This window comes from Hemiscyllium ocellatum, chromosome 2 (assembly GCF_020745735.1).
Source record: "Hemiscyllium ocellatum isolate sHemOce1 chromosome 2, sHemOce1.pat.X.cur, whole genome shotgun sequence".
Classification (NCBI taxonomy): Eukaryota; Metazoa; Chordata; class Chondrichthyes; order Orectolobiformes; family Hemiscylliidae; genus Hemiscyllium; species Hemiscyllium ocellatum.
Window position 1 is genome coordinate 83228890 of NC_083402.1, and position 26616 is coordinate 83255505.

A 26616-nucleotide genomic window follows, 5' to 3' on the forward strand; every position below is an offset into this window, starting at 1 on the left:
AAAGATGTCCTTTAACAGGAACATCATAAAGCAATGTATAACAGTCAGCTATACAAGAAGCCATTAGGTCAAATGATCACAAGCTTGACCAAAGTGGTAGATTTTAAGGAGCCTCTTGAAGAAGAGGATTGAGGTGGAAATCTTTTGGGGGTGGAAATTCTATTCTTAGGGATGAGGCAACTGAAAGAATAATAATAACTGTAAATCCACAATGAAGGGAATTACAGAATTTTCCAATTGTTATATCCGACACAGATCAGATAAAAAGTTATATGATTACTTATCTGTCATACCCCATTTTATGACACTAATTATCCAAGTCTAGTAAGTAAACAATAATTGCCATAAGCCTCTGAGAGGCTACAGAAGAACAGCAAATGTGTACATAAAATGGGTAAGGTGATCAGTGTGTGAGAAGGAAGGTACAGGTCTGTTGGTGAGAGGGTTGGGTAGCAGATGAATGGGTGAGCAGCTAACAATGGCAGGTGAATGGATGAGGGGATAAGGTGGCAGGCAAATTAGGTGAGGGGGTAGTGGAGCAGGCGAATGGGTAAGATGCAGCACTTGCTAACCAATCCTTAGTGTAGTAATAACTACAGTAACAAACAATTTAAAACAAATCAGTCAAACTTGTAATACTTACAGAAGTTACATACATTGAGATGCAAGGGTCTATTGTCAGCAGATAAAGGAATCTATTTAAGCCTTAAAAAATATTTTGTAAATGACCTGCTAAAGTGGAGAGCTTCTGTTTCTTTATGAATTTCTACATGGCAATGCCTTTTACCAATTAAAGTTGATATGCCAACCAGTGGGCAATTAGTGATATAAATTATTTGATCAATTGAAATTTGTAATTTGTTCTACTTAGTACAAGACAAAGAGTCTTGGCAGCGTGGCTGTTTTTATTTTGCAATGTTTAAGCTCTGAACTATGAAATGGCTTTGTGAAAGGAAACCAGAAAGAGCAATTCGCTTCTACATCTGTTTTTACATTATGTATATGTTTCATTGAAAACTTGGTAGTGAAAGGGCCGATTACTGTGGCAATAGTTCATTAAGTACTTACATTAGAATGAACATGTGGAGCACTAAAAATTCAAATATTCATTTTATTGAACATACAATCCATGACAAGGGACAAGTCTTTTCTGTGCTACTACATTGATCAAATTTCTCCCATGAGTGTCTAAAGGACAATTATTAGTCTCACGTGCTGAAAAAAAAACTGGATAATATTAGGTTTTTTTGTGTGAAGACAAAAATCAGTGGAATAAAATTTTATTCCAAGTACAGTATCATGAAAAGCAGTTAAGAAGAAAAATACAACCAGGAGACATCAAATGAAACCAGTACAAAATTATGGCCAAAAAATACTATATTTGTAACCAGCAAGATCATTTGGGGCATTAATATACAACATTAGTTTTTTCCAAAAACTATTTCCCTTCCCCAAACAATGACAATACATGCATTTAAGTGGCAATTTAAAAACAGCAAATATGATTTTTTAAAATATTGCATGTTAAAATTATCTAACAGGAATTAAATATACAAGTCCTACCAGAACATTTAAAAGAATCTGGCACTACAAGAAATTGCCCATGGCGCACACTATTTCACTCTACTATGATTTAGATCTCTTTAATTCTATAATATTTGGAGCAGAATTGATCTGGCAGCCATAATGCCATACATGATTTTCAATTAAAATATTTAATTTTTTAACAGCTTTCAATTTCTCCGCTGGAAGTGCCGATGGACTAAAATCCTTGAAAGACTAATTGACTGAGCAGTTTAAAAAATAAATGAAGGCAGGGCTTTTGTAGGCCAAATTAACATACTTTATGTACATTCTATTAGATTACAAAAAATGTAGATGTTACAAGAGTTGACCAAGCTACTGGTCATCCTTACATCTTTACATACAGCATGCCTAACTTCATTTATTTGTTTGCACTTAGTGACATGAATTGGTAAATGGCAAGTAGCTGGTGGACTTGGCTTACTTCATATTGACAATATAATGTCTTTCTTCGTTCACAGGGATTAATGACATTGCATTGGTCCCTCCAGTGCATTACCAATAATGTAAAAGCTGATATCTAACTTTCAATTCTGACACCCAACACAGCACACATATGTTTTGGGGGGGGAGCCATCTCTTGTCTTAGGCTTCAATTCTGAGGCACAAAGTTCTTGACTCCACTGCCATAAGGCATAAAACACAAATTTAACTATCTACTGGTAGTACAGACATTCTGTATAATGTGAACTACGACCAATTCCATCAGAAACACTATAGATACAAGAATTTGGCATATGACATTCCCCAAAATACAACCTTTGATCCAGAACACTTTCTTAATTTAAGGATTTATGGCAAGTTGTTTTCTTTTATACATGACGATGTGACAAGATACAGAAGTCAATTTTTTTTGACTGCTTCATGGGCGGAGTCATTGATTAAACTTTGTACAAGAACTTTCTAGGAGAGAAAGGATGGATTTAGATTTTATCAAAAGGAATTCTTTGATCAGAAACGCATGTATATTAATCAGACTACTACACTATGATAATTATCTTGACTTTCAAAATGAAAATACTTTAAACCCTAACTGAGAAAAAAATGGCAAAAATTTACATTCGCTTCTCGTAAAAAAAAGTAAATAACATTATTCAAAATGCGAATTAGCTATAAGACTTACAATACAATTACATAGATATATATTATCAATATAGCACATTCAATCTGCCAAAATTATCACAAAGCCAATATGGATGTGAGCGCATGTGTGCACATATATATAATATATATACGTATTCACACACAATTATTACAAGATTATAATTACACTATGCCTATAGCCAAGTTTTACAAATTATAAGAGCTTTATCTATGAAAGCACAAATGCATGTTTGATGGAGGTGCAGGAATTGAGGGAGATAATCACTGACCATTAACTTTGGTGCTCCATAGAAACAAAAGCTTCTCTTTTGAAGCAGGAAACCATGCACAAAGACACATCATCTTTGACAATGGACAGTACAGATAATTTTAAATTAGCTACCTGAACCATCAATAATCTATGTTAACATCTCAAAGAACAAAAAATCCAGAAAACTAGGAAGTTAAAGGAACACAGTCATGTCCATTCAAATATCTGTTCTTTAAACAGTCACCAAAGCTTCAGACTCAGATTTGAAAAGAATGAAAATAATGGCACACATTCATTTACTAGGGCATTATGGCAAATGAAAATCATTCTGATTTAAAATTAAGGATCTGTCAGAGTTTAATCAAAACATCATCACAGTACCTTTTAACATATGTGTAAAAAAGTTAAGATACAAAATTAGTCATGGACACTGATCTGCCAATGTCAAAGAATAATACATAGTTAATGGCAAATATAACAATGTGGAAGAGCACCATATTTTTTCCCTCACTGTTTTGGTATGTGTCCAAAGAAACTGCTTTTAGAAGAACCCAGGAGTCAATACTACAATGTTATTTGCTTACCATTCATCTTCTGCTCAAGTGCGGTCACTACTGTGATATGAGCCACATGATTTTAGGCATTTTGAGTAAAGCAATTTTTATCACTAAAACTTCAAAAATATTAAGAACGCCATGAGTGGCAATATTAAAACATTTTTCACTTAAAAGAAACATTTAAGAACTACACTGGTGCAAAGTAAGTACATCAATGATGTCTCCAGCTACAGTTCTAAGGAGAACGACCCAAGCAAAGATTGCAAAAATCATCAAATGTAGTGTAGATAATATTTTGTTTGGCATCTTTCAGTAAAACAAGTCTAGTAAGTAGCAATAGAATGGCACATAATAAATAGAAATTGAACCCCATATACTGATTTACAAGTACACAACATTCTCAATATTGTACTCTTACCTACATCTATCCATGTTTTTGGGAATCCAAGTGTGGCAACATTTACAGATGAGCAATCAGCTATTGCTTTATGAGCTCCCATCTTTATAGCTTAAGATAAAGACAAATTGCTTAGTTTGAAATTTGAGGAGTAAATTATACATATCATTAATTTAGAAATCACAGTACCAATACTTTTCATCTATCAGAAAAAAATAATTATACCATTGGTAGCTTGGTATTTGCCAAAAACATGACAATTTTTACTGTGTACCATTGAGCATCAAGAGGAACAGATGACAGGAAAAGGGACATTGTACCTCAAGTATTCCTTTGGGGAAAAGGAAGGGGTATGCTTGCAGAAGCAAAAAACCCTACCTTCAGAGAACTGAAATCAGAATTTACAGTGAAAATTTTACATGAAATCACAAAATTTTGCCTAAAAAGTGGACGAGTGCTGCAAAGGTGTGTCAGCATCTTTTGCCCCATTTTTGTTAAATAAAATCATAATATTTACTAAATCTCTGTGGAAGCACACAGAGTCCAGAATGGCAATAAATTAGCATTATGCAAATTATTTTCACAGATAATACAGTTGCTCTTATTTTTTTCCCCACCAAGTCAGTTAGTAAACTAGACCAGGTTATATTCCTTTAGGTTTAATTGTAGGATAGTGTCCTTGACAGCAGCAAAGACAAACCGTATATTCTCTGTATCTGTAGCACACGTGAAGTGAGAGTAGATAATTTTGTCACTATCAGGATTCAGGTCCACAAACATCTTCAAAATAAACTCCCTCGCTGCTTGTGCATCTCGTTGCGGTCCTGTTAGTAAGATAATTTGAAAGAATGTACGGTTACTTAATTACATGTCCCTCAAGCAGTCTTACTGTCTCCAGACAGTAATGTTACAATGGCTGTAATACACTAGAACTGTAGATAATTCAAAGTTAAGCATATTGTCCATGTTTCTAAGCAGACAAGTAGAACATTTAATGTACCTTTTAAATATTTCTAAACATAAATAAATGATCAAATAATCCACAAAGTTACCCATAAAATGGTTCAATTTATAATGCAATTCATGTTTTCAATGACAAAGGCTGCTAATGAGAATACGTAACCTGGAGGAGTGACAACTCATTGCAATATCATGAATGTGCTCCATACCAAGAGATGCTATCACTATCCTTTGAATGAAAACAGAAATCACAATCCTGTTTACCAGCTCCTTTGGTCTCGTTAGAGGCACTGGATCTGTAAAGTCTATGTGCAAGAACTGAGTGGTCTTCAAGTATCCTGGCCAATATTAGCTCCCATCTCAAACAACTCCAACAAAACTATGGACTGAATTTTCCTATTTTCAGCTGAAGTGTTCTGTCGACTGAGATTCATGGTGCCCAGCCCATCGTGTCAGGGCAACTTTTCTCGTACAATCATTTTTCTAGTTCAAGGAGAATTAAAATGTTTCTTCCAAAGATGAAATATACTAAAGGTTACAGAAAGTGAGTAAGACATGCAAATCAAACAGAGTAACTGGTGGAAAACACTAGCGCAAACTTGATCTTGTGTGCTGCCTCCCTGAACAAAAGAATGTTTGGGAATTGGAGATTAGTTTAAATCTCCATGAGGAATATCCCTGGTGTGACACAATGCTGTAAGGATAGCCTGCAGAGAAGGTTTATTTTTGATTTTGGATTTTAGCTGTGTGATTTTCTCAGAGAAGCATGTCGTTGAAGACTGAGTCAGGATCTGCAAAGAGGTTATCGGGAGAAACAAAAGGTGGTATTTCTGATTTGGACTTTCTAAGAAAGGAGGCAGTGAGGAAACTAGCTGTTTCCAAGAATCCATTCATTCATAAAATTCCTAAAATAAAAACTTGGCCAGTTGGCCCTATAAGTACATAGCAACCCTCCAAAGAGTAACTCACCCAAACCCATTCTCCCTACCTTATTACTCTACATTTACTCCTGACTAACGCGCCTAACCTACACATCTCGAAAACAATGGACAAACTATCATGGTCAATTCGCCTAACCTGCACATCTTTGGATTGGGGAGTGGAAACCTGAGAACTCTGAGGAAACCCACACAAACACAAAGAAAATATGCAAACCCTACATGATCGTCCAAGGCTGGAATTGAACTTGGGTCCCTCAATCTGTCAGGCAGCAGTGCTAATCACTGAAGCACCCTGCTGTTCTACTAGGGACTGTGACAGTACTCTGGCTTTTAAGACAGACATGTTCTGAGTTGTTTCTCTTCCAGAGATATTGCTAGGTGGTGCTAGAATGTCCGCTTTAGACAGACAGTTAGTTAACAACTTGAAGTTATCTCTGGGTATTTTTGTTTTAAATTAGACAAAAGCAGCACAAGTAGGCAGGGTCAGAGCTTCCGCAGACCCAGGAAGATTTTGACTTTTTCTTTCAGTTATGAGGTTTCACTCCTGCTAAGCTAACAGTTCCAGTTCTCTGCTGCTAGAGACTTAGATAAGATGTTCTCTTGGAAATAAAGTGAAGCAGACTACTTCTTTCAGTATTTGGTTCTGCTGGACTGAAGAAGGGCAGGTGAGAACCTTAATGGATATAAGTTTGCTCACTGAGCAGGAAGGTTTGTTCTCAAGATATTCCATCACCATACTAGGTAATATCATCAGTGAGCCTTCGGTAAGCACTGGTGTTATGTCCCACTTTCTATTTGTGTGTTTAGGTTTCCTTGGGTTGGTGATGTCATTTCCTGTTCTTTTTCTCAGGTGGTGGTAAATGGTGTCCAAATTGGTGGCACGGTGGTTAGCACTGCTGCTTCATAGCACCAGGTCCCAGGTTCGCTTCCAGCCTCGGGTGAATGTCTGTGTGGAGATTGCACATTCTCCCAGTGTCTGCGTGGGTTTCCTGCGGGTACTCCGGTTTCCTCCCACAGTCCAAAGATGTGCAGGTCAGGTGAATTGGCCATGCTAAATTGCCCATAGTGTTAGGTGCATTAGTCAGAGAGAAATGGGTCTGGGTGGGATTGTTGGGCCGAAGGGCCTGTTTCCACACTTTAGGAAATCTAATCTAATCTAATCTTGATGTGCTTGTTGATAGAGTTCTGGTTGGAATGCCATGCTTCTAGGAATTCTCGTGTGTGTCTCTGTTTAACTTGTTCTAGGCTGGATGCAGTGTCCCAGTCAAACTGAGTGTCCTTCCTCAACTGTATGTAGGTCATGTCTTTTTGTGGCTCGTTGATATTCATGTATCCTGGTGGCTAGTTTTCTGCCTGTTTGTCCAATGTAGTGTTTGTTACAGTTCTTGCATTTTTTGTTTTGTAAATGGATGTTTTGCAAAACATCAACTAGCCGCAAAAAGACATGCCCCACTCTCATTAGTATCCTTACATACAGATGAGGAAGGACACCACTTTGACCGAGACAACACATCCAGCCTAGGACAAGCCAAACAGAGATATGCATTAGAATTCCTAGAAACATGGCATTCCAACCGGAACTCTATCAACAAACACATTGATTTGGACACCATTTAGCACCATCGAAGAAACAGAAGAGGAAATGACATCACCAATCCAAGGACATCTAAACACCTAAAAAAGGTGGGATACAACACCAGCACTTCACCGGAGGTTCACTGATGATGTTACCCACTACAGTGACAAAATGTCTGAAAATGAACCTTCCAACTCAGTGAGCAAGCTTACATCCAGAATATCAACCCGAGCTACAAATCTTTCCAAAACTTGCTAGAACCTTAATGGTTTTGCTAAATTGCCTTGCCAAGGGTATGGTTATGGCATTCTGCCTATATGGGAAAAAAGTCAAAAATCATTCGACACCGCATTATAGTTCAATAGGTTTATTTAAAACTACAAACTCTCTGAACCCTTGCTCCTTCCTCAGGCGCTAGTGAGAAAATATATCAGACATAGAATTTATAAGAAAGAGTTCAAAGGGTCATACAACTTATGCAAATGTACTGAACAAACCTAGATAGCTATTAAGTCTTTAATCAATTAGAATGGAGATGCACGTTTTGATTCATTAATATGTAAATCCCAGAAATTTTCCAAGTCACTGTCCCAAGATAACTCCAGGTTTCATCAGAATAAAGGAAACATCTCAAGCATTTTAGGTGTGAGGCCATAATTCAAGTTTATTTGTATCTCAAACTTGAGTCAGTCTGGTTTTATTCCCAAAGTAAGAATTTATAAAGTGCCACATTCTCTGTGATGAGGTCATTGTTACAGCCTGGTCAAGATGCTGTGCCGACATAGATCAGCTTCGCCATGCACAGAGTACTACAGACACTGTGCGTCAAAGTTCCACTCCCATCATCTATGATCAGTGTTATCACATCTTAAGGAGTGTGGATGCCGTCATGAAGCCTACATCTTTGAGAACTCAGGTTCCTGCTTTATTCCAAAGATCAAATGCTTTCCAAGGAATAGTTGCTGAGAGACAAGAGTTACCATCTCCAAGTATGGCTGATGACTCTTTTACAAAACCCTGACTGAGGCCAAGCCCTGACTGAATGCAGCCCATTCTCCCCCGAGGACTATCTTGGAACTGACAAAGGCCAAGGATAAGGTTCCAACGCTTGAATCGATTTGACGTGAGGGACCAAACAGTATGCTGCATAATCCTAGCACCCTTTGTTTTGTACAATTACAGCAGGATAAAGGGGGACATGATGCACGCAGATGAACTAGAACAGGAGAAGGACTTTTCTGAGAGAGAAGGTGAGGACATTGAGTGGGAGGAATATCACCTTCACCATGATTAAAAGGTAGTGTGCAGTGTCGGGTATGACAAGCCAGACAGCACGTACATGGCATCCAATTGCAATTGGAGTTGGTTGAAGACAATTCATTTACTGTAGATACATTGCTGCCTCAAAAGTAAGATCTGTTTGGTTTCAAAGGCAAATGAAGCTTTTTGTTTGTTCTTTCTTCACCCTTCTTGTTGTTTAATTTAAGTTAATGTTAACTTGAAGGCTTCATAACATCTGATGTTCTCATAATCAAGAACCCCAATGGGCATTGAGGAAAGAGTAGAACACCTTCAGCCAGGGTTCTAATGTTGTATGGTACTAAGAAAGGGTCATTTCTTTTGCTTGATTCTTGATCCTACACATAAAATGATGGTCAATCAGACAGCTGATGATTAAAGTAAAAATATTTACACATGTGACATCTTATTTACAATGAAGTGTCACGCATGCCACCTATGTGCCTTCCCATTATACCTAGAGACAATCTCAGGGTCCACAGGTCGGAAAGATGGAGCTTGCTCTTTAGTGGATATATTGGTCTGAAGGATTTGGGTGGATGACCCTGGCAGCCTTTTTGACGAGTGCGCTCAGAAATGCTGTGAGTGCTCTGTCCTGATGCAGACTCATCTTCCTCAACTGCAACTTCCAAATAGGGCATGCAGGCAGGGTGGATGAGAAGGTGCTGGGTACCTCTGGAGTGTCCTGAGGGGAGACTGTTGGCATCACCCAGTTTCCTTGTGACGTAAGGTTCCTCTTTCCTTCTGTCACCTTTTCAATGTTGCTGTCCACCAGTGACAAAAGCAATGGAATCCAGATTTTTATGCATTTGTCGTTACTGCTGGATGTGACACTCAATGACAACTGCCAACCTGTCCATAGAGATAGCCAGATGCACACATCACAGCCAGCACGGTGCTGATAATGTTGGTGAATTCCTCCAGTTTATCCAGTTTACTGATTGTCTCCAACAAACCCGACTGTTGCTCTTGTGTCTAATTGATCTGAATGGCTGCTCTGGGCAAAACTGGTAGCATCTGATGCCATTGTCTCCTTTGTTGATCCTGGGGTTGGTCCCCAGCCTGCAGTTTCCTTTCTCTCAGCCACATCCTTTCCAATTGTACAGCCAACACATTAAGGGCAGTTCCTGCTTTGCAGCATTTGAGATGGTGCACAACTGGGGTTTTAAATATAGTGTCTGCACACGAATGCCAGCAAGATCCCGCACCAGTGATCATTTCCAGCTCTGATGACCACAAGAGTACTGCTACTCGAGGCAGTAAAAGTGATCTTTTGTAGGGGGCAAGCTGATAATTAATAATGAGCTGACCAGCAGAGAACTGTTTGGAGAAAGTCACCTATGCTCTATTAAAATCCCTCAAAATTGACATTTGGCTGATAAATGATAAGATTCAGCCAACATTTATTTAGTTTGTAATACTTATTTAGTTTAAATCAGAGAAAATAAAACTGAAATTTAAGATGTGAAATCTTGTAGTTTAATTCTGTTAACAGCTAGGAGTTTTAATTTATTTGCAAACATTACTGGTACCTGCCAAGATGTTAATAGTCTGGTTACATTCTTGTGAAGTGTTTTGGAAGTTTTCCTACATTAAATGTGTGATATAAATGCAAGTTATTGAGAATGATAAAGTATTATATACACATTATTCAGGAATTATAATCAAAGGTTTTCCAATTTACTACCCTAAAGTTGATGGTAATGGTGAACAAGTGATGTCCCTGGTTCCTATTTTAATCAAATATCTTGTGGGGCCGGAGAATGCAACAATGGATTTAGTAAGTGTCAACATTGACGAACATGAACATAAAACTGGAGTAGGCCATTTAATCCCTTCAGGGTACTTCATCAAATAAAAGCAAAACACTATGGCTGCGGGAAATCAAAATTAAAAATAAAGTGCTGAAGAGACTCAACAGGTCTGGCAGTATCTGTGGAGAGAGATACAGATATTTAGAATTCTGGAGATATTACACCTGACTTGAAATGCTAACTTTCTCCAGAACTTTGTTTTCATTTCAAGCCTACTTCATTGTTAACTCCATTCACCTGCCTCAATTCCACGTTGATTCAAGTATTTTTAAATCTGTCTGATCAGACACAATATGTGCAGACGGAACTTGAACTAGGCACACTACCATTGTGCCAAAAGGCCCTTCATGTAATTTTATCCTCTTATCCAGCATATCAATCTCGGATTTAAAACAATTAATTCAGCAAGCATCCAGGGCTTTTAGTTAGAGAAGTATCCATATTTCAACAAATGTTTGTATTAAAATGTTATCCTAAAATCTCTCTAAAATAGCACAGCACTGATTTTGTCCATAAGAGCATTAAAAAAAAGGAACAAAAGTTAGGCCATTTGACCCACTGAGTCTGCTGCGCCATTTAATCATGGCTGAAATGTTTCTCAACCCCATTCTCCTGCCTTCTCCCTGTAACCCTTGATACCCTGTCTCATCAAGAATCTATCTAACTCTGTCTTAAATACATTCAATGACTTGGCCTCCATAGCCTTCTGTGGCAATGATTTCCAGATTCACCACCATCGTTTCAGTTCGAAAGGGGCATCCCTTCACTGAGGCTGTGGCTTCAGGTCTTAGTCTCTCCTACTGGTAGAAACATCTTCACCATGTCCACTCTATCCAAGCCACTCGGTATTCTGAAAGTTTCAATCAAACATCCCCCATCACCTTCCTTCTAAACTCCAATTACAGACCCAAAGTCCTCATCCGTTCCTCACATGACAAGCCTCTTAACCCCAGAATCAGTTTTGTGATGTTCTCTGACCCCTCGCCCCCCCACCCCCACATCCTTTCTTAAATACAAGGTCCAGAACTGCTCTCAATGTTTCAAATGTCGACTGCCCAGAGCCTTATACAGCCTCAGCACTACATAACTGCTCTTGTATTCTAGCCTTCTTGAAATGAAAGCCAACATTGTATTTGCATTTGCCATCCTAACTGCCATGTGAACCTGCCCTCGGTTCTTAAATGCCTTACTTTTGAAAAATGCGTCATTTGATTCTATTAATTACTTTCAAAATACTAAAATCTTCAAATAACATTTAACCTCTTTTCTAGTAAATATAAACCAGATTTATGCAATTTCTCCTCTTAATCTAACCTTCAGAGTCAGGAGAATATATCCTTCCTTGATCTATTTTTTCGAAATTGTATACCCCAAAATTTATAGAGCCCTCCAGATATTGCGAAATAGGTCTTGAAATAGCTGCAGCAATTTCACCTCCCCTCCACTCAAATGAATCTATTAGTATTCTTACTATAAAAATAAAAATAATATTCCATTAGCCTTTCTCGGAATCTGATTGATTACTGAATTGAGAATAATTGTAAGGTTACTCATCATTTGTGGAGTAAATTGGACAGCAACTTCTGGGGCACACAAATACACAGTTTGATGCAGGAATCATGGAGTTACTACCCAATGTATTCCTACTAATCCATAATCAACAGAACTGAAATCAATATAAAGTTTGAGGTTGTTGCATACACAATCTGTTAATCTGCTTTGCATGGAAGAGAAAAGGTTTTGCTAATGAATGCAAGTATAAATAAATTTTTAGTATGATTGGCCATGACTACTAACCCTCAATTTTTAGAATTAAAAATTAATAAGGTAGGTCTAATTCTTGCAAATCTTTGTGCTCTCAAGATTAATTTCTTTTTTTAATTTTTGTCTCTATCTCTCTGTTAATCCCTTTTTATTATTTCTCTCTCATTTTCTATATATCATTTTCAAATCAATGAAATCTAACTGATGCTTCCTGGGTGCCAACCATGGCTCAGTTGGTAGCACTTCTAAATCACCAGATTCTTGGTACAAGTTCCACTTTACGGTATGATCACAAAAATCAAGGCTGGCAGACCAGTGCAATACTGAGGAAGAGTTGCACTGTTAGAACGCCACCTTTTGGAAAAGCCATTTAAGTCAAGGCCCCATTCATTTGCGTGAACAGATGTAAGAAGTCCATACAACAATTGTTATCCCAGTGTCCTAGGGAATATTTATACCTCCATCATCATCACAAAATCAGAACATGTGATTATCATCACACTGCTGTTTTTAAGAGTTGCCTGTGCATCAATTGGATATCACTTTTCCTACAATACAGCAACCACATTTTAAAGGTACACGCTTGATGTGAAGTGCTTTGAGATGTCCAACAATTATTATAAATTCTGTAGAAATATAAGTCTCTCATTTTTCCTGGTTTAGAGTTGGCAAGCTTGGTTGAACAGCCTCACTACCTCTTTCTCTTCTCACATTTGCTACAGATTAATTGCAGAAAGTTTAATGCTAATCATATCCCTAAAAGACAATAATCTCAAAAGTTGGTTAAAAGTCTGTAGGTGCCTGTGACTGTATATATATTATATATGTGTGGTGGTCCTATGTGGTCAATCACAAAATATTTTCACATTCCAACTCATGGCTGCTGCTAACTGTTTTCCCTTACCTTCATTTTTGCTTAGATCAAATAGGTGGTATAATTAAAAAGGTGGCGTTGACCTACCAAAATAGTGAAATAATGTCATTAATATGACAGCTCACTTGGAGAAATATTAATGTGAACAGTTGGGGCTGAAATACTTATTTCTATGCTTTACCTTCCAACACACTTCAATGTTGTATCAATTCACTTATTGATATAATTGGAATCAGTGTTTTGAAATCAATAGGAAAACAAAGAAACAATCCATTCCCCACAACCAAATGATTTTAAAAGTTAACAGATTGCAATTCAATGCATTCAAATACTTGATCAGCTATTTTAACAATTAAAAGGATATTAACCAAGAAACATTTTTCAAAGTTTCATATTCACGATCATAGCAAAAACTAATCTAATTGCATTTTATAAAATAAAATCCTTCGGCAATAATTTTAAATTCAATTTACTCACCATCATACTCTGGGAAATAATCAACTAAGTGAGAATACATGATCTTTTCTTCCAACAGATCTTTTTTGTTTAAGAAGAGGATGACTGAGGAGTTCTGAAACCAGGGATATGTGATAATCGTTCTAAATAGTGCTTTGCTCTCTTCCATTCGATTCTGGAATGATTATATTGAAGCAAACAAAATTAACGATCAGAAATTAGAAGAACTAAGATAAAAGGACCTGCAGTTTATTCATGTACACAGTTTCAAGCTCAAACATAGAAATAATATGTCACACAAATCTGTGAAGTCAATTGACAATGTTGCTCAAAATGGGGTGTTAAATAACCAAAGTTCCACTCAGTGAAAGGATAACATTAGGATAAAAGAAAGGTCAACTAACTGCTGAAACATCAGAATATAAGAACAGTATCACCGATAATATGCCCAGTTATTGTTTTTTTTAACACCCTTATTCCAGTTTGGGATGTGCATATTGCTGGAAAGGCCTGCATATATTACTAAACACTAGACGCCCTTGTATGTTGTGGTGTACCATATGGGTTTTCATGACAATCGTTAATGATATTTGACATCTTCTTGGAGAGACATGTTAACTATGTTAAGCATTTTAATTGGAAAAGAAAGTGTTTATTTTTAGGCCAAAAGTAACAGGAATGTTCTTCTGGAGCCCTCACAGAAGTGTTAGGCTCCCTTTGTTCCGGGATCCACACCTCCATCCTGTCATTTCCCCTCTTTCCCATTCCATTCATTAGTGTACCCCAAAATGTTCACGTTCATCCCGAAAAGTTGTCTTCAACCAGATAACTTCTTTGCTAGTTCTGCGGTATGTGAATGAACGCCATCATTAAAACTGGCTTGATCTGAACATTAATCTTGCTCAGAAGTCATTGCCTATTTGGGGCTCAGCTGCACTGTTTCTAATGTCAGAGTAAAATCTGATTCCACAACGTCGAGTCAGGGATATTAGCTTTGCTTATACGAACAGAACATTGAAACTAATGTGCAAGCCAAACACACAACAGAATTCAAAACATCCCAGTATTACTCTGTTTTGTTGTAGTTACTGATCTTAAAATTTCACATCAAGTTCTGAAAATCTTTTTTGTCATTTATTTGTGAAAAATGGATTTCCTTTCATATTTAGTACTCAGTAGAGACAATGAGTATTCTCACCAGCATGTGACATAGACAAGTTTGTCCACAGTATCTTTTCACTTGGCGGTTCCTGAATGGGATGGATTGGAACTCAACACCAGACTTCAAAACTGAAACAATGTTTACTTTTCAATATTCTGAGATAAATCTGGAACACAGTCTTTGAAAGTTCTTGCAAATTCGTGTCTTCTTTTCAACAAAAGGATTCTGCTAAATGTATTCCTGTAATTATATTCCATGTATTTCTTTGTTTAATTAATACAGCCTGTCTTTTGTTAAATTTCTCCTCTTTCCCCCATTGGGCCCCTCCTCATCTTGTAAATGATCAGTGGAAACTTGTTTACTGTTCACTGTTCCTCAAATGCTGGATAGAGAGATAATATAGTGCCACATACTGACAAATTTTTCCTTAGCAGCAGAGAAATGCCAGTCCCGTTTTGTTATTTCCTCAACATAATGACACAGTCAGGAATTCAGCAGTTTATAGGGGCTACATACATCCCATCATTCCAAGGTGAAGTACACAGCAATGGTATGTCAACTCGCTACTTTCTTCTGCTACTGGATGTAATTCAAAGCCAGGTAAGTGGAGAAAAACAATTTCAAAAAGAATTCTATCTTTTAACATTTTGCCACAAAGAACAGAAACCAGTTATTGCCAATTCCATTTTCTTGCCTATTCACCACCTCAGATTAAGCCATATTCTATCTCAAGAGAAGTCTTGCAAACCAATCATTTTTTCATTGGCTGATATTGTACTCAGTCCCATTAAACCCCAAATGTATTACTTTGTCCTTAAGTTGTTCAATGATGTAATTCCTTCTATCTCTGTAAACTTGCCAATGGTATGATTCCCTCTACTCAGTTCCACTTATTCTGGTCTCAGACACCAACACCCTACCCAACAGCAGTGTCTATCTTCCACCCCTACTCTCACGATGTCTTTCGGCTACTCATACCTCTTTCAAGTTACAAATGTTTCCTCAAGGCAAAACAGAAGAATAAATTAGTCATGGGTTCTACTATTTTGCTTAGCATGAAGCCACGGGGTCATGGTTATTAATGGGAGAGAGTTTTAGTTATATTGGGAAGGTAGTGCTGGATTTTTACACCTCTACACAACAGTAAGAGCATTTGTGCTGAATATGTATAGAATGTTAATCTCCAAATCATAGGCAGGTGATAGGAATGTCAGGAGTGATAAACAGTTGAATGGTTTGTGTAAGTTCAAGGTATTATGGAATTGAATGTTTAGAAAATAGCTAATCAGCGTTTCTACCTGGATATAAAATGTATGTGAGTTATACCACAAGGCAGATGAAAAGAATCTACAAAAAGCCATTGTAATATCAGTTAACAAGTTTTTAATGGTATGAACTAATGCAGTCTGCAAAAATCTGAGCGAGTGCAAGAGCTCGAGGCATCCAGACCATTGACTACCTATATCACCAGCCCATTGTGCCGCATCACCAGATCTTTAAATGAGCATCATTGCTGCGTTCCAATCTTTTGCCTTTTCCCCATATCCATGTGCACTATTACTATACAAATAAATATCCAATGCTTTTGAATGTCTCAACTTAACTGACTCTATCACATTCCGAGGCTGTGCATTCCGTAACCTGACTAATCACTGCGTAACTAAGGGGTTTTTTCTCTCTCACGAGCCTTGCTCCTTCTGCACACCAGTTTAAATCTACATCCTCTCATTCTTGATCATGTTGTGAGTGGGAACAATGTTGCCTTGTCTACTCTATCCAGCCAGAAAACCTCTATCAGATCTCATCGCAGTCTCCTTCTATCCAAGCAAATCAGTCCCAACTTCTTCAATCTATCCTGATAACTGAAATGGAACCTTACTTTTCAATGAATCCTGCAATATCTCTCCAATAATGTGCTGCCCATAACTGTATACAACACTCTAGCTGAGGTCTAGCAGTGGTGGACACAAGTGCTACATCACACTTGTACACTCTGTTTCTATTTATAAAGAAAGAATACTGTGTTTTATTAACTGCTCTCACCACCTATCCTCCACCTTCAATGATCTGTGCACATAAACATTCAAGTCCCCCCTGCTCCTGCAGACCCTTTAAAATTGCACTTCATATCCTATATTGTCTTTCAATGTCCTTCCTGCCAAAGTGCATCACCATACACTTCTCTACATTGAAGCTCATCCACCATGTATTTGCCCACTCCACCAACTTGTCAATGTCCTTTTGGAGTTCCACACTCCTCCTCACAGCTTACAGTTCATCCAGGTTTTGTGTCATCAGCACACTTTGAAATTGTCACCAGCAAATCAAGATTCAGATAAAAGCAGGAAAACTAAGGGTCCCAATACTGACCCTGGGGAAATCCAATGCAAACCTTCCTCCAGCTCAAAAATATTTATTGACCATTACTCTGCTGCTCATCACTCAGCCAATTTTGTATCAACATTGCTACTGTCCCATTTATACTATTATTTATAAATTTCCTCAAGCTGGTATCAAAAACCTCCCAGAAAAACAAGCCCTCACTGAAACTTACAGTTACCTCTTCAAAAAAAAATCAAGTTTGGTAAACTTGATTTCTCCTTTATAAATCTATGCAGTCTTCCTAATCGATGAACCTTTTTCCATGTGACTAATAATTCTATCCTGAGTAAGTGTTTCTAGAAGCTTCCATATCACCAAAGTTAAACCGATTGGAAAGTAACTCGAGCAATTACAGACCAGTCTTCTGGCACCTCCCCTATGTCCAGGGAAGAATTACAGTCACATTAAAAGTTAAATGGGGAAATACCTTTTTTTATAGCTTAGTGGATTGGTTACCTACTGAACAATGGGCAGAAGTGAGGACTACAAATGCTGGAAACCAGAGTTTAGATCAGAGTGGTGCTGGAAAAGCACAGCAGGTCAGGCAGCATCCGAGGAGCAGGGAACATCGACGTTTTGGGAAAAAGCCCTTCATCAGGAATGAAAACTACCTCACTGAACAGTGCCAGATATTCATTACATTTAGTTTGTTTGTTAGAGGCAAAAGATTTCAAACTTGAAATCTTGCATGGTACTTCCAGTTGATTACTGGAAATGCAAATATCTTTTGAAAAGTTTTCAATCTCTACGGAGACCCTTAAATTCACCATAAGATTTGAATCACCCTACCCTCACCAATTCTTTGGTTTAGTGTTGCTTTTCCTGACTAGTATGCTTCTTTGATACTACATATACTGTGAGAATACAAATTACTTGTGTTTTACGGGACAGTGTATCAAACTCATCTGTAATGTAATCTTCATTGAAAGCAAAATTAACCATGTGATATAAAGGACTACATGGATTGTCATGGGTAACATAACTTACCTCATTGTCTGATTCCACAAGAACTTGATCGTATTCACTAAGGGCAACTAAAAACATAATAGATGTCACATTTTCAAAGCAGTGAATCCATTTCCTTCGTTCTGACCGCTGACCCCCAACATCGACCATTCTGAAAGACCAATGTAAAACCAAACTGCGTATGAACCAGCTATAATGTTATGAAAACCTGACAAGTCCAAATTTCAACTATATAATACAATAGCTGAGAAGTCCTTAAAATTTGTAACATACATGCATTTGACAAATATTCATATGATTAATTAAATAGTAGCTCAACAGAAAAAAATAAGTCATATTCATTTTGAAGAATTTACATGAACCTCAGTCTCTTTGTTAAGCAAATGATGACAACTTAAAACGCAAAATAATAATTTTTAGTTTATCCAATGATTTCATTATTTAATACATATTAGATTATCTGGTTAATTTAAAGAATAAAAAAAGCAACTTGCAAATAAACATTGAATGTTTTAAATAAATATTGCCTTTAAAAGTAATCATAGATTTATGACGCATGCACTGTTTTGTTCCAATCATATCTATTAAGTTTACAAATTTGAAATTCAGTTTACATCATGCTCAAAGAGTCCTTGAAAATGGAAGGTTTTTGTCCAAGCTGTAAAAACTAATACTGTCTTTTAGTAACTTTCTTCTACCTGAAAATGACGGTTTGTAAGTCGAAAGGGTATTCAATGATCCCTGTTGTTGGGACTCGCACTCTAAGCACATCCTGTTGAGTGGGTAGGTAGGTAGGTTCTGCTATACGGTCCAAGTCTTTAAGATAGCTACAGACAGGGAGAAACAACAGGAATGCAAAGACTGTGACATTGGAGAGGGAAGCTGGGGAGGAAAATAGAAACAGGGTGTTGTGGTGATCACCATTCTTCCTGGCAACAAGAGTCATGGTGAATTCCCCAAGACGGTACCACTTATTCAAAGAGGTGATGTGGGATAGTTCTTAACATTCAAACCTACTCCTCACCAGATTGTGCCACTTTCCCTAGAATGCAGAGTGCATTTTCCCAGTATTCATCTAATACAGAATGCATGAAACTTGTGCCTTTTGTATTTCAAAAAAGCACATGTTTTAGTTGAATTAGCAAGGTTCTCTGAAAGGTTTTTAATTTTACACAAAAGGTATTTAATTTCCAAGACAGTGATTGTGTGCATTTTTGTCCTTGACACTAATCCATAAGTATTACTTAGAAATAAGGTTATTTACAAGTAGTATATGTCATCAGATTGAACTTGAAAGTACTGGGAAGACACAACATCTGCTAACTAGGAAATTTACAACAGGCCCCAATCAGTACCTGAAGATTATATTCTCCAGATCAAATGGATACTCAATGATGCCAGTTGTGGGCACTCGAACCCGCAGCACATCCTGTTGAGTTGGCAGATAATCTGGTGCTGCAATACGATCAGTATCACTAAGGTAGCTGTGAAATAAGAAAGAAAATTAAATGTGATGCACTGGCTCCTCTAAGTGAGTGCCTTGATTTATTTGTGGAAAGCCAAGTAAGGAAAGGTACTGCAAAAATTAAAACAAATTCATATGTTTGGATCATTTTTAAATGAATGAGCAGGCTCTCCTGTTATTGCTCATAACTTGAGGGAAAATATGCCATTATCCCATTTAGAGCCTACTGTTTAACAAGGTCATTGAATTGGTGGAATTAATGTTTTCAAATGCCAATATCATGTCTATGCAATTGTGTAATAAGAATGAATCAATTCTCTTGTTTCTTATAACATTTCTTTAGAATGACATAACTTTAGTATTTTTTTTCCAAATAAAAGAAATTCAAGAAACAGAGAAAGAAGGTTAAAAACCAAACAGGTCAGCGCAGAATGATGCAGTGCCAAGAGCAAAAGTCTGAACACTGACAGATGGAGTCAGCATTTACACTCAGCACCAGTGAGAGAGATTTCAATTTAGGAGCAGTCTGGTTCAGCAGACTAAAAAGCATTTTTCTCAAAAATTGTGCACATAGCATGTACAGGACATAGATCTAGATAGGGAATTAAATCTTTGGGCAAATATATCAATTTCAAGGCTACAATTATAGGAGCTGCCGAAGCTTCATGCAAAACATTTATGAAGGGTTTCAAATACAAACTATATTTCAAGGAATATATTGCATCACATCATCCCAGAATATGTAACTGCATTGACATTTTTTTGAAATAACTTATTTTAGACATGAGATATTGCAATGAGTGAGAGAAGAATTATAGATTTTCTTATGTAGAAGTTGGTTCATCACCTTTTGCCAGGTAGTTAGTCCTTAGTAGCTCCCTATTGGCCGTTTTTAGGTACAATTCTCACTTTTAATTGCATGGTCACTATCTCTTCGATCCCGATTTGTTGCTATTTTACTTAACAAGCAAAATCAACAGAGTGTGACAGTGAATGCACAGCATGGGGAAAAAAAAGTAGCACTTAAAAGAATTCCATACTGTGTACAGACTGCAAGGGTCCCTGTTTAAGTCAGCCTCATTTAGCACGGCTCTGCTTTAAAGTTGGGAAGTTATTTGGGCCTGCAATTTTGTTGAGTGTGGCGAGATTCATTTTACTGCTATTTAACACCTGACTGACAGCATTTTGACGTGCCCTCTCACTGTCCAAATTGAAGCTGTTCCTCATGCTGAACCTGGTGACTTGCAGTCTCTCCCCTTGCCACACACCTGGCTGAGGTCTGCAGCAGGGATCCATCGCTTGCCGGGCTCCGTGCCACCTGCTTGGGTTGTCACTTGTTCATGCCAGCTTGTAGCCGATGCCTGCTGGCAACTTTTAAGAGGACACAATGCCTCACTCATGCCGGCCACCTCTGGGCTTCACATGGAGCCACTCCTCTGGACTGGTTGTAGGAGGTTGACCTTCACCCCTCCTCCTCCATGTGTCATCCATGGATGAGTTCAGTGGCTTTTCCTCCCTCCCTGTCTCTGATTTGGCAAACAGGATCTCTTATGGCAAATGGCAACTCACAATTGGAAGAACAGTAGGGGGTAATGGTTGCTCAGTGTAGAGGAATGTCATTCAACAGGTAATTCAAAAGATCATTCAAAAGGAATACAGCAAACTTCAAGACTGCAGTGAGAAGTCAGACCAGCATTCACTTCAGAAGCTGCTGATTTCAGTGAGAGTTTTGATACTAGAAAAGAAAGGGAGGAGACGCCACTGAGCCCTGCCGTGGCTATATCAGGGGAAGAGGAGGGAAGCTGGAGGCAGTAGCAGAGACAGGGAGGTGGTCAATATGTCATCTCAGGGAGGTGTAGTACAAAGTGGCCGGGAATGGGCTACAGCTCAGTCCAGCGGCCTGGAGGTCAGTGAGTGGAACCTCCCTGGTGCATACTTCTGAAAGTGATACCTTAGGCTCCACTCCTGAAGGGACAGGGAGAGGGAAACAGTCTACAATTTGGAGAGTAAGAGAGAGGAAGGATCTTCAGTGACCGAGAGGATAAGGGAGTGGGAAGCATGATTAACGGGTGAGCAGTAGGGACTGTAAGTTATATATTTTTTTTTCAAAGTTTTCATTTACCAATCTAACAATTCAGCCATGTAAAGTTTTTTAACTTCTGGAATGCGCTGTCTGGGAGGGAAGTTGAGCTAGGAAACCTCACAACCTCTAAAATGTACTTGAACGAGCACCTGAAAGTTCATAACATTTAAAGATATAGACCAAGTGATGGGAAATGGAACTAGTGTACAGAGTTAAAAAATCACACAACACCAGGTTGTAGTCCAACAGGTTTAATTGGAAGCACGCTAGCTTTTGGAGCGTCGATCCTTCATCAGGTGGTAGCAGAGGGCTCAATCCTAACACACAGAATTTATAGCAAAAATTAGTGTGATGTAACTGAAATTATACATTGAAAAATTGATTGTCTATTAAGGTTTTCATCTGTTAGAATACTGTGATAGTTTCACTTTTTTCATGTGTCAATCACTTAACCTTTTTTCAAAAAGTTGAAAATTACATCATGTTCTTCGTGACCTGCAACACATTATCAATGAGGATGAGCACCTCACCAAGACCCTCCCCACAGCCTTTAAACAACCAACAAACCTCAAACAGATCGTTGTTCGTAGCAAGCTGCCAGGCTCTCAAGTCAACTCCATACAACCCTGTCATGGTAGGCGCTGCAAGACGTGTAAGATTGTGGACATAGATACCACTGTTACGCATGGGAACACCTCCCACCTTGTACATGGCAGGTACTCATGTGACTCAGCCAGCGTTATCTACCTTATACGTTGCAGGCAAGGATGCCCGGAGGCATGGTACATTGGGGAAACTGAGCAAAGGCTACGACAACGGATGAATGGGCACCGCACAACAATCAACAGACAGGAGTGTTCCCTCCCAGCTGGGGAACACTTCAGTGGTCCAGGACATTCAACCTCAGACCTTCAGTAACCATTCTCTAAGGTGGACTTTGGGACAGGCAGCAGAGAAAAGTGGCTGAGCAGAGGGTGATAGCTAAGTTCGGTACCCATAGGGAGGGCCTCAACCGGGACCTTGGGTTCATACCTTTGCATAACTTACACACACACACACACACACACACACACACACCCCAACCCAGACAGACATGCACACACAGACAGACAAAGACCCACATGCACACATATATTTTGTGGGGTGAATTTGTACTTGCAGGGTTACATTGTACTTTGCTCAAAAACTGCATGCATTCATGTAGAACTCCGTTACCTCACTTTTTAGATTAGAATCAATCTAAACATCATGGCATAGACAGAGAACACAGGGGGCCAACACGTTCAACATATTGTCTAGCTACCACCATTGTTAACAGCTAATCCAAGAATGCAACTTTTTAAAAAAAAGGTTTTGTGATTTACACATGAAAGAAGTGAAACTGTCACGGTATTCTAACAGATGAAAAGCTTAACAGACAATCAATTTTTCAATGTATAATTTCAGTTACATCACACTGTAAATTTGTGCTATAAATTCTGTGTGTTAGGATTGAGCCCTCCACTATCACCTGATGAAGGAGCGACATTCCGAAAGCTTGTGTGCTTCCAATTAAACCTGTTGGACTATAACAGGATGTTGTGTGATTTTTAACTTTGTACACCCCAGTCCAACACCGGCATCTCCAAATCATGGTGTACAGAGTAGCTTTCATCGTTGGGCCAAAGGAGATGTGCTGTACTATACGATTCGAACATACAGACTATAATGTTTTAAAGCCTTATTTTGAGAAGGAAGGCCTATAGAGCCTAACTCCTGTTTTTTACATTGGTGCCTTTGAGAAACTGTTTCATTTAAAATTGCAATGTTTGGAAACATCAGCCACAACATTAATGAGGACTTCCATAAATATATTACTTATTTATGATGTACAATATATGCGATGCAAGAAAACTTAGATAGTTTTCAAATGCTTTGTCAAGACAATAACAATGACAATAAAGCACATAGTTAAGTAGTCGTTAGTGAAATCTTGAATTAATACAAACAAATTAATAAATGAAACCAGTAGTAGATGACAATTAGCAAAAGAAACAACACTGGTAACTTTCTAGAATAATGAGCACCAGAGTAACTTCTTCAAAATTAAATGTGGGCTATATTAACATTTAAATGGGTATGTTTAATCTTTGAACATACATATCCTTGTTGAAACATAACTTATCATTTGATAATTCTACTGATTCAGATTGAAGAAAAGGAATTAAATTTACAACATGCAGTATGACACTTCAAGTGTCCCGTACATCAACATAGCTTGAAACATTCAATGAAACAGCCATTCTTTTTGCAAGCACTGAATTGTTCTGATTGATCATTTGGATATATGCTTGAATAAGAAAGGTTTGGAAGGATACGGGCCAAACACAGGCAAATGGAACTAGTTTCGCTTGAGAACATGGTCAGTGTGGACTAGTTGGACTGAAGGGTCTATTTCCATGCTCTATCATTCTATGACAGCTTGATTCACTTAGAAACTGCACCATGGAAAAATGACTCAGGTAATGTCTACTGATTATAGCTTCTGTTTTAACAGAGAATCATGTTAGTAAATTTGAAAGTTTGAACCAAACAGTATTGCAGCAGCAACAACAGTTGGCTGAATCTGGAGATATTTTGTTCAACAAAGCTTAGAACAATAAGAAATCAAAAAGTCATCCAAGGAATCCATGACATTATAAAAGACATGTGGAGGCTAATCAAATATCTAGAGTTCTCGGCCGAACAAGTTGTTTTATCTTCTATGAAGCTACTACTTAAGTCAATCATCAGATTTATGTATACTTTCTAATTAGAAGTATTTGAAGTGAATGCAACTTAAGATGGTAGAGGCAAGTATATATTCTGAAATAAAACTCTCTATTCTCTTAACTGCCAACCCTGGTCAGCTAACATCATATAAAAGAAGTTTATCAGCATGTCATAGGGATGAAGTGCACATAACATTCTCAGTTGTTATCATTGTGCAAGATGCTAAGATGAGACCGGGTGCTTTCCCATAGGGCACGAAATCTGCACAATCACTTTCAATGGACTGTTTACATAGACCATAAGACATAGGAGCAGAAATTAAGCCATTCGCCCCAGCGAGTCTGCTCCACCTTTCAATCTTGGCTGATACGTTTCTTAACCCCATTCTCCTGATAACCCTTGATCCTCTTGACACTCAAGAACCTATCAATATCAGTCTTAAATAAACTCAATACATAGCCTTTTGTGGCAGTGAATTCCATAGATTCACCACTCTCTGGCTGAACAAGTTCTCCACATTTTTTTTTAAAAGCTGTTCCCTTTACTCTAAGGCTATGCCGTCAGGTGCTAATCTCTCCCACCAACAGAAACATTTTCCTAATATCCACTCTGTCCATGCCATTCAGTATTCTACGTTTCACTTGGACCCCCACCCCACCCCCATCTTTCTAAACTTCATCGAGTATAAACCCAGAGTTCTCAAATGTTCCTCACGTCAAGCATTTCATTCCTAGGACCATTCTTGTGAACCTCCTCTGAATATGCTCCAGGGTCAGTACATCCTTCCTGAAATATAGGGCCCAAAACTGCACACAATACTCCAAATGTGGTCTAACCAGACCCTAACAGAGCCTCAGAAGTACTTCCCTGCTTTTATATTCAAGTCCTCTCCAAATAAATGGCATCATTGCACACGCCTTCCTAACTACTGAGTCAGAGCTGAAAATGTGTTGCTGGAAAAGCGCAGCAGGTCAGGCAGCATCCAAGGAGCAGGAGAATCGACGTTTTGGGCATGAGCCCTTCTTCAGGAATGAGGAGAGTGTGCCACGCCTAACCCCGCCCCCACGCCGATCTCCGTCACCATGCCTAACCACACCCCACACCGATCTCCATTCGCATGCCTAACCCCGCCCCCACGCCAAACCCCACTCTGCCCCGATCTCCGTTCCCGCCCCCACACCCAACTCCAGCCCCACACCAGGTCCTAGCTCCCAGCCTGCCGTGTTTTCACCATCCCTCCAGAACCACCTCTCTCAGAGGTTGAAAGATCATTCCTTGGCAGAAGCCTCACCTTCATTCCCCTACGCTCTCGGATTAACGAGTTTAACACGTGGCGAGACATGGAACAATTCTTACGCCGCCTTCGCCTCCGTGCCTACTTCTTCAACCAGGATTCTCACCCACCCTCTGACGACCCCTTCTCCCGCCTCCAACACACCCCATCCACCTGGACACCCCGTGCTGGCCTCTTACCTGCCCTCGATCTCTTCATAGCCAACTGCCACCGCGACATTAACCGCCTCAACCTCCCCACCCCTCTCACCCACTGCAACCTTTCACCCTCGGAACGTGCAGCCCTCCATTCCAACCCCAACCTCACTATCAAATCGGCAGACAAGGGAGGTGTGGTAGTAGTTTGGCGCACCGACCTTTACACCGCTGAGGCTAAACGCCAAATCACGGACACCTCCTCCTACTGCCCCCTTGACCATGACCCACGTCCCACCACCAAACCATCATCTCCCAGACCATCCATAATCTCATCACCTCAGGGGATCTCCCATCCACCGCCTCCAACCTCATAGTCCCACAACCCCACACCGCCCGTTCTACCTCCTGCCCAAAATCCACAAACCTGACTGCCCCGGCCAACCCATTGTCTCAGCCTGCTCCTGCCCCACCGAACTCATCTCTGCATACCTCGACACAGTCCTGTCCCCTTAGTCCAAGAACTCCGCACCTACATTCAGGTCACCACCTACGCCCTCCACTTCCTCCATGATTTTCACTTCCCCGGTCCCCAGCGCCTTATCTTCACGATGGACATCCAGTCCCTGTAGACCTCCATCCCCTATCATGAAGGGCTCAAAGCCCTCCGCTTATTCCTTTCCTGCCTTACCAACCAGTACCCTTCCACTGACACCCTCCTTCAACTGACTGAACTGGTCCTCACTCTGAACAACTTCTCTTTCCAATCCTCCCACTTCCTCCAAACCAAAGGAGTAGCCATG

General features: G+C 39.0%; 1 protein-coding gene across 4 annotated transcripts in view; it reads right to left on the bottom strand.

The window, feature by feature from the left end:
- Window positions 1–1097: 1097 nt before the first annotated feature.
- LOC132823904 (guanine nucleotide-binding protein G(q) subunit alpha) overlaps window positions 1098–26616 on the bottom strand; it is a 211835-nt gene continuing 186316 nt past the window's right edge. The window contains exons 4-10 of one of the 4 annotated variants that reach the window (XR_009645612.1): window positions 19442–19570; window positions 18785–18913; window positions 18108–18237; window positions 13598–13751; window positions 4593–4716; window positions 3914–4003; window positions 1098–2487 (exon numbers count right to left, since the gene is read on the bottom strand). Coding sequence is in view for 3 of the 4 variants with exons in the window: in XM_060838015.1 (XP_060693998.1) it covers window positions 4526–4716; window positions 13598–13751; window positions 18108–18237; window positions 18785–18913; window positions 19442–19570 (733 nt within the window). In the remaining variant the exon portion in view is untranslated. The other 3 variants (XM_060838024.1, XM_060838015.1, XM_060838036.1) reach the window with 3 other exon arrangements.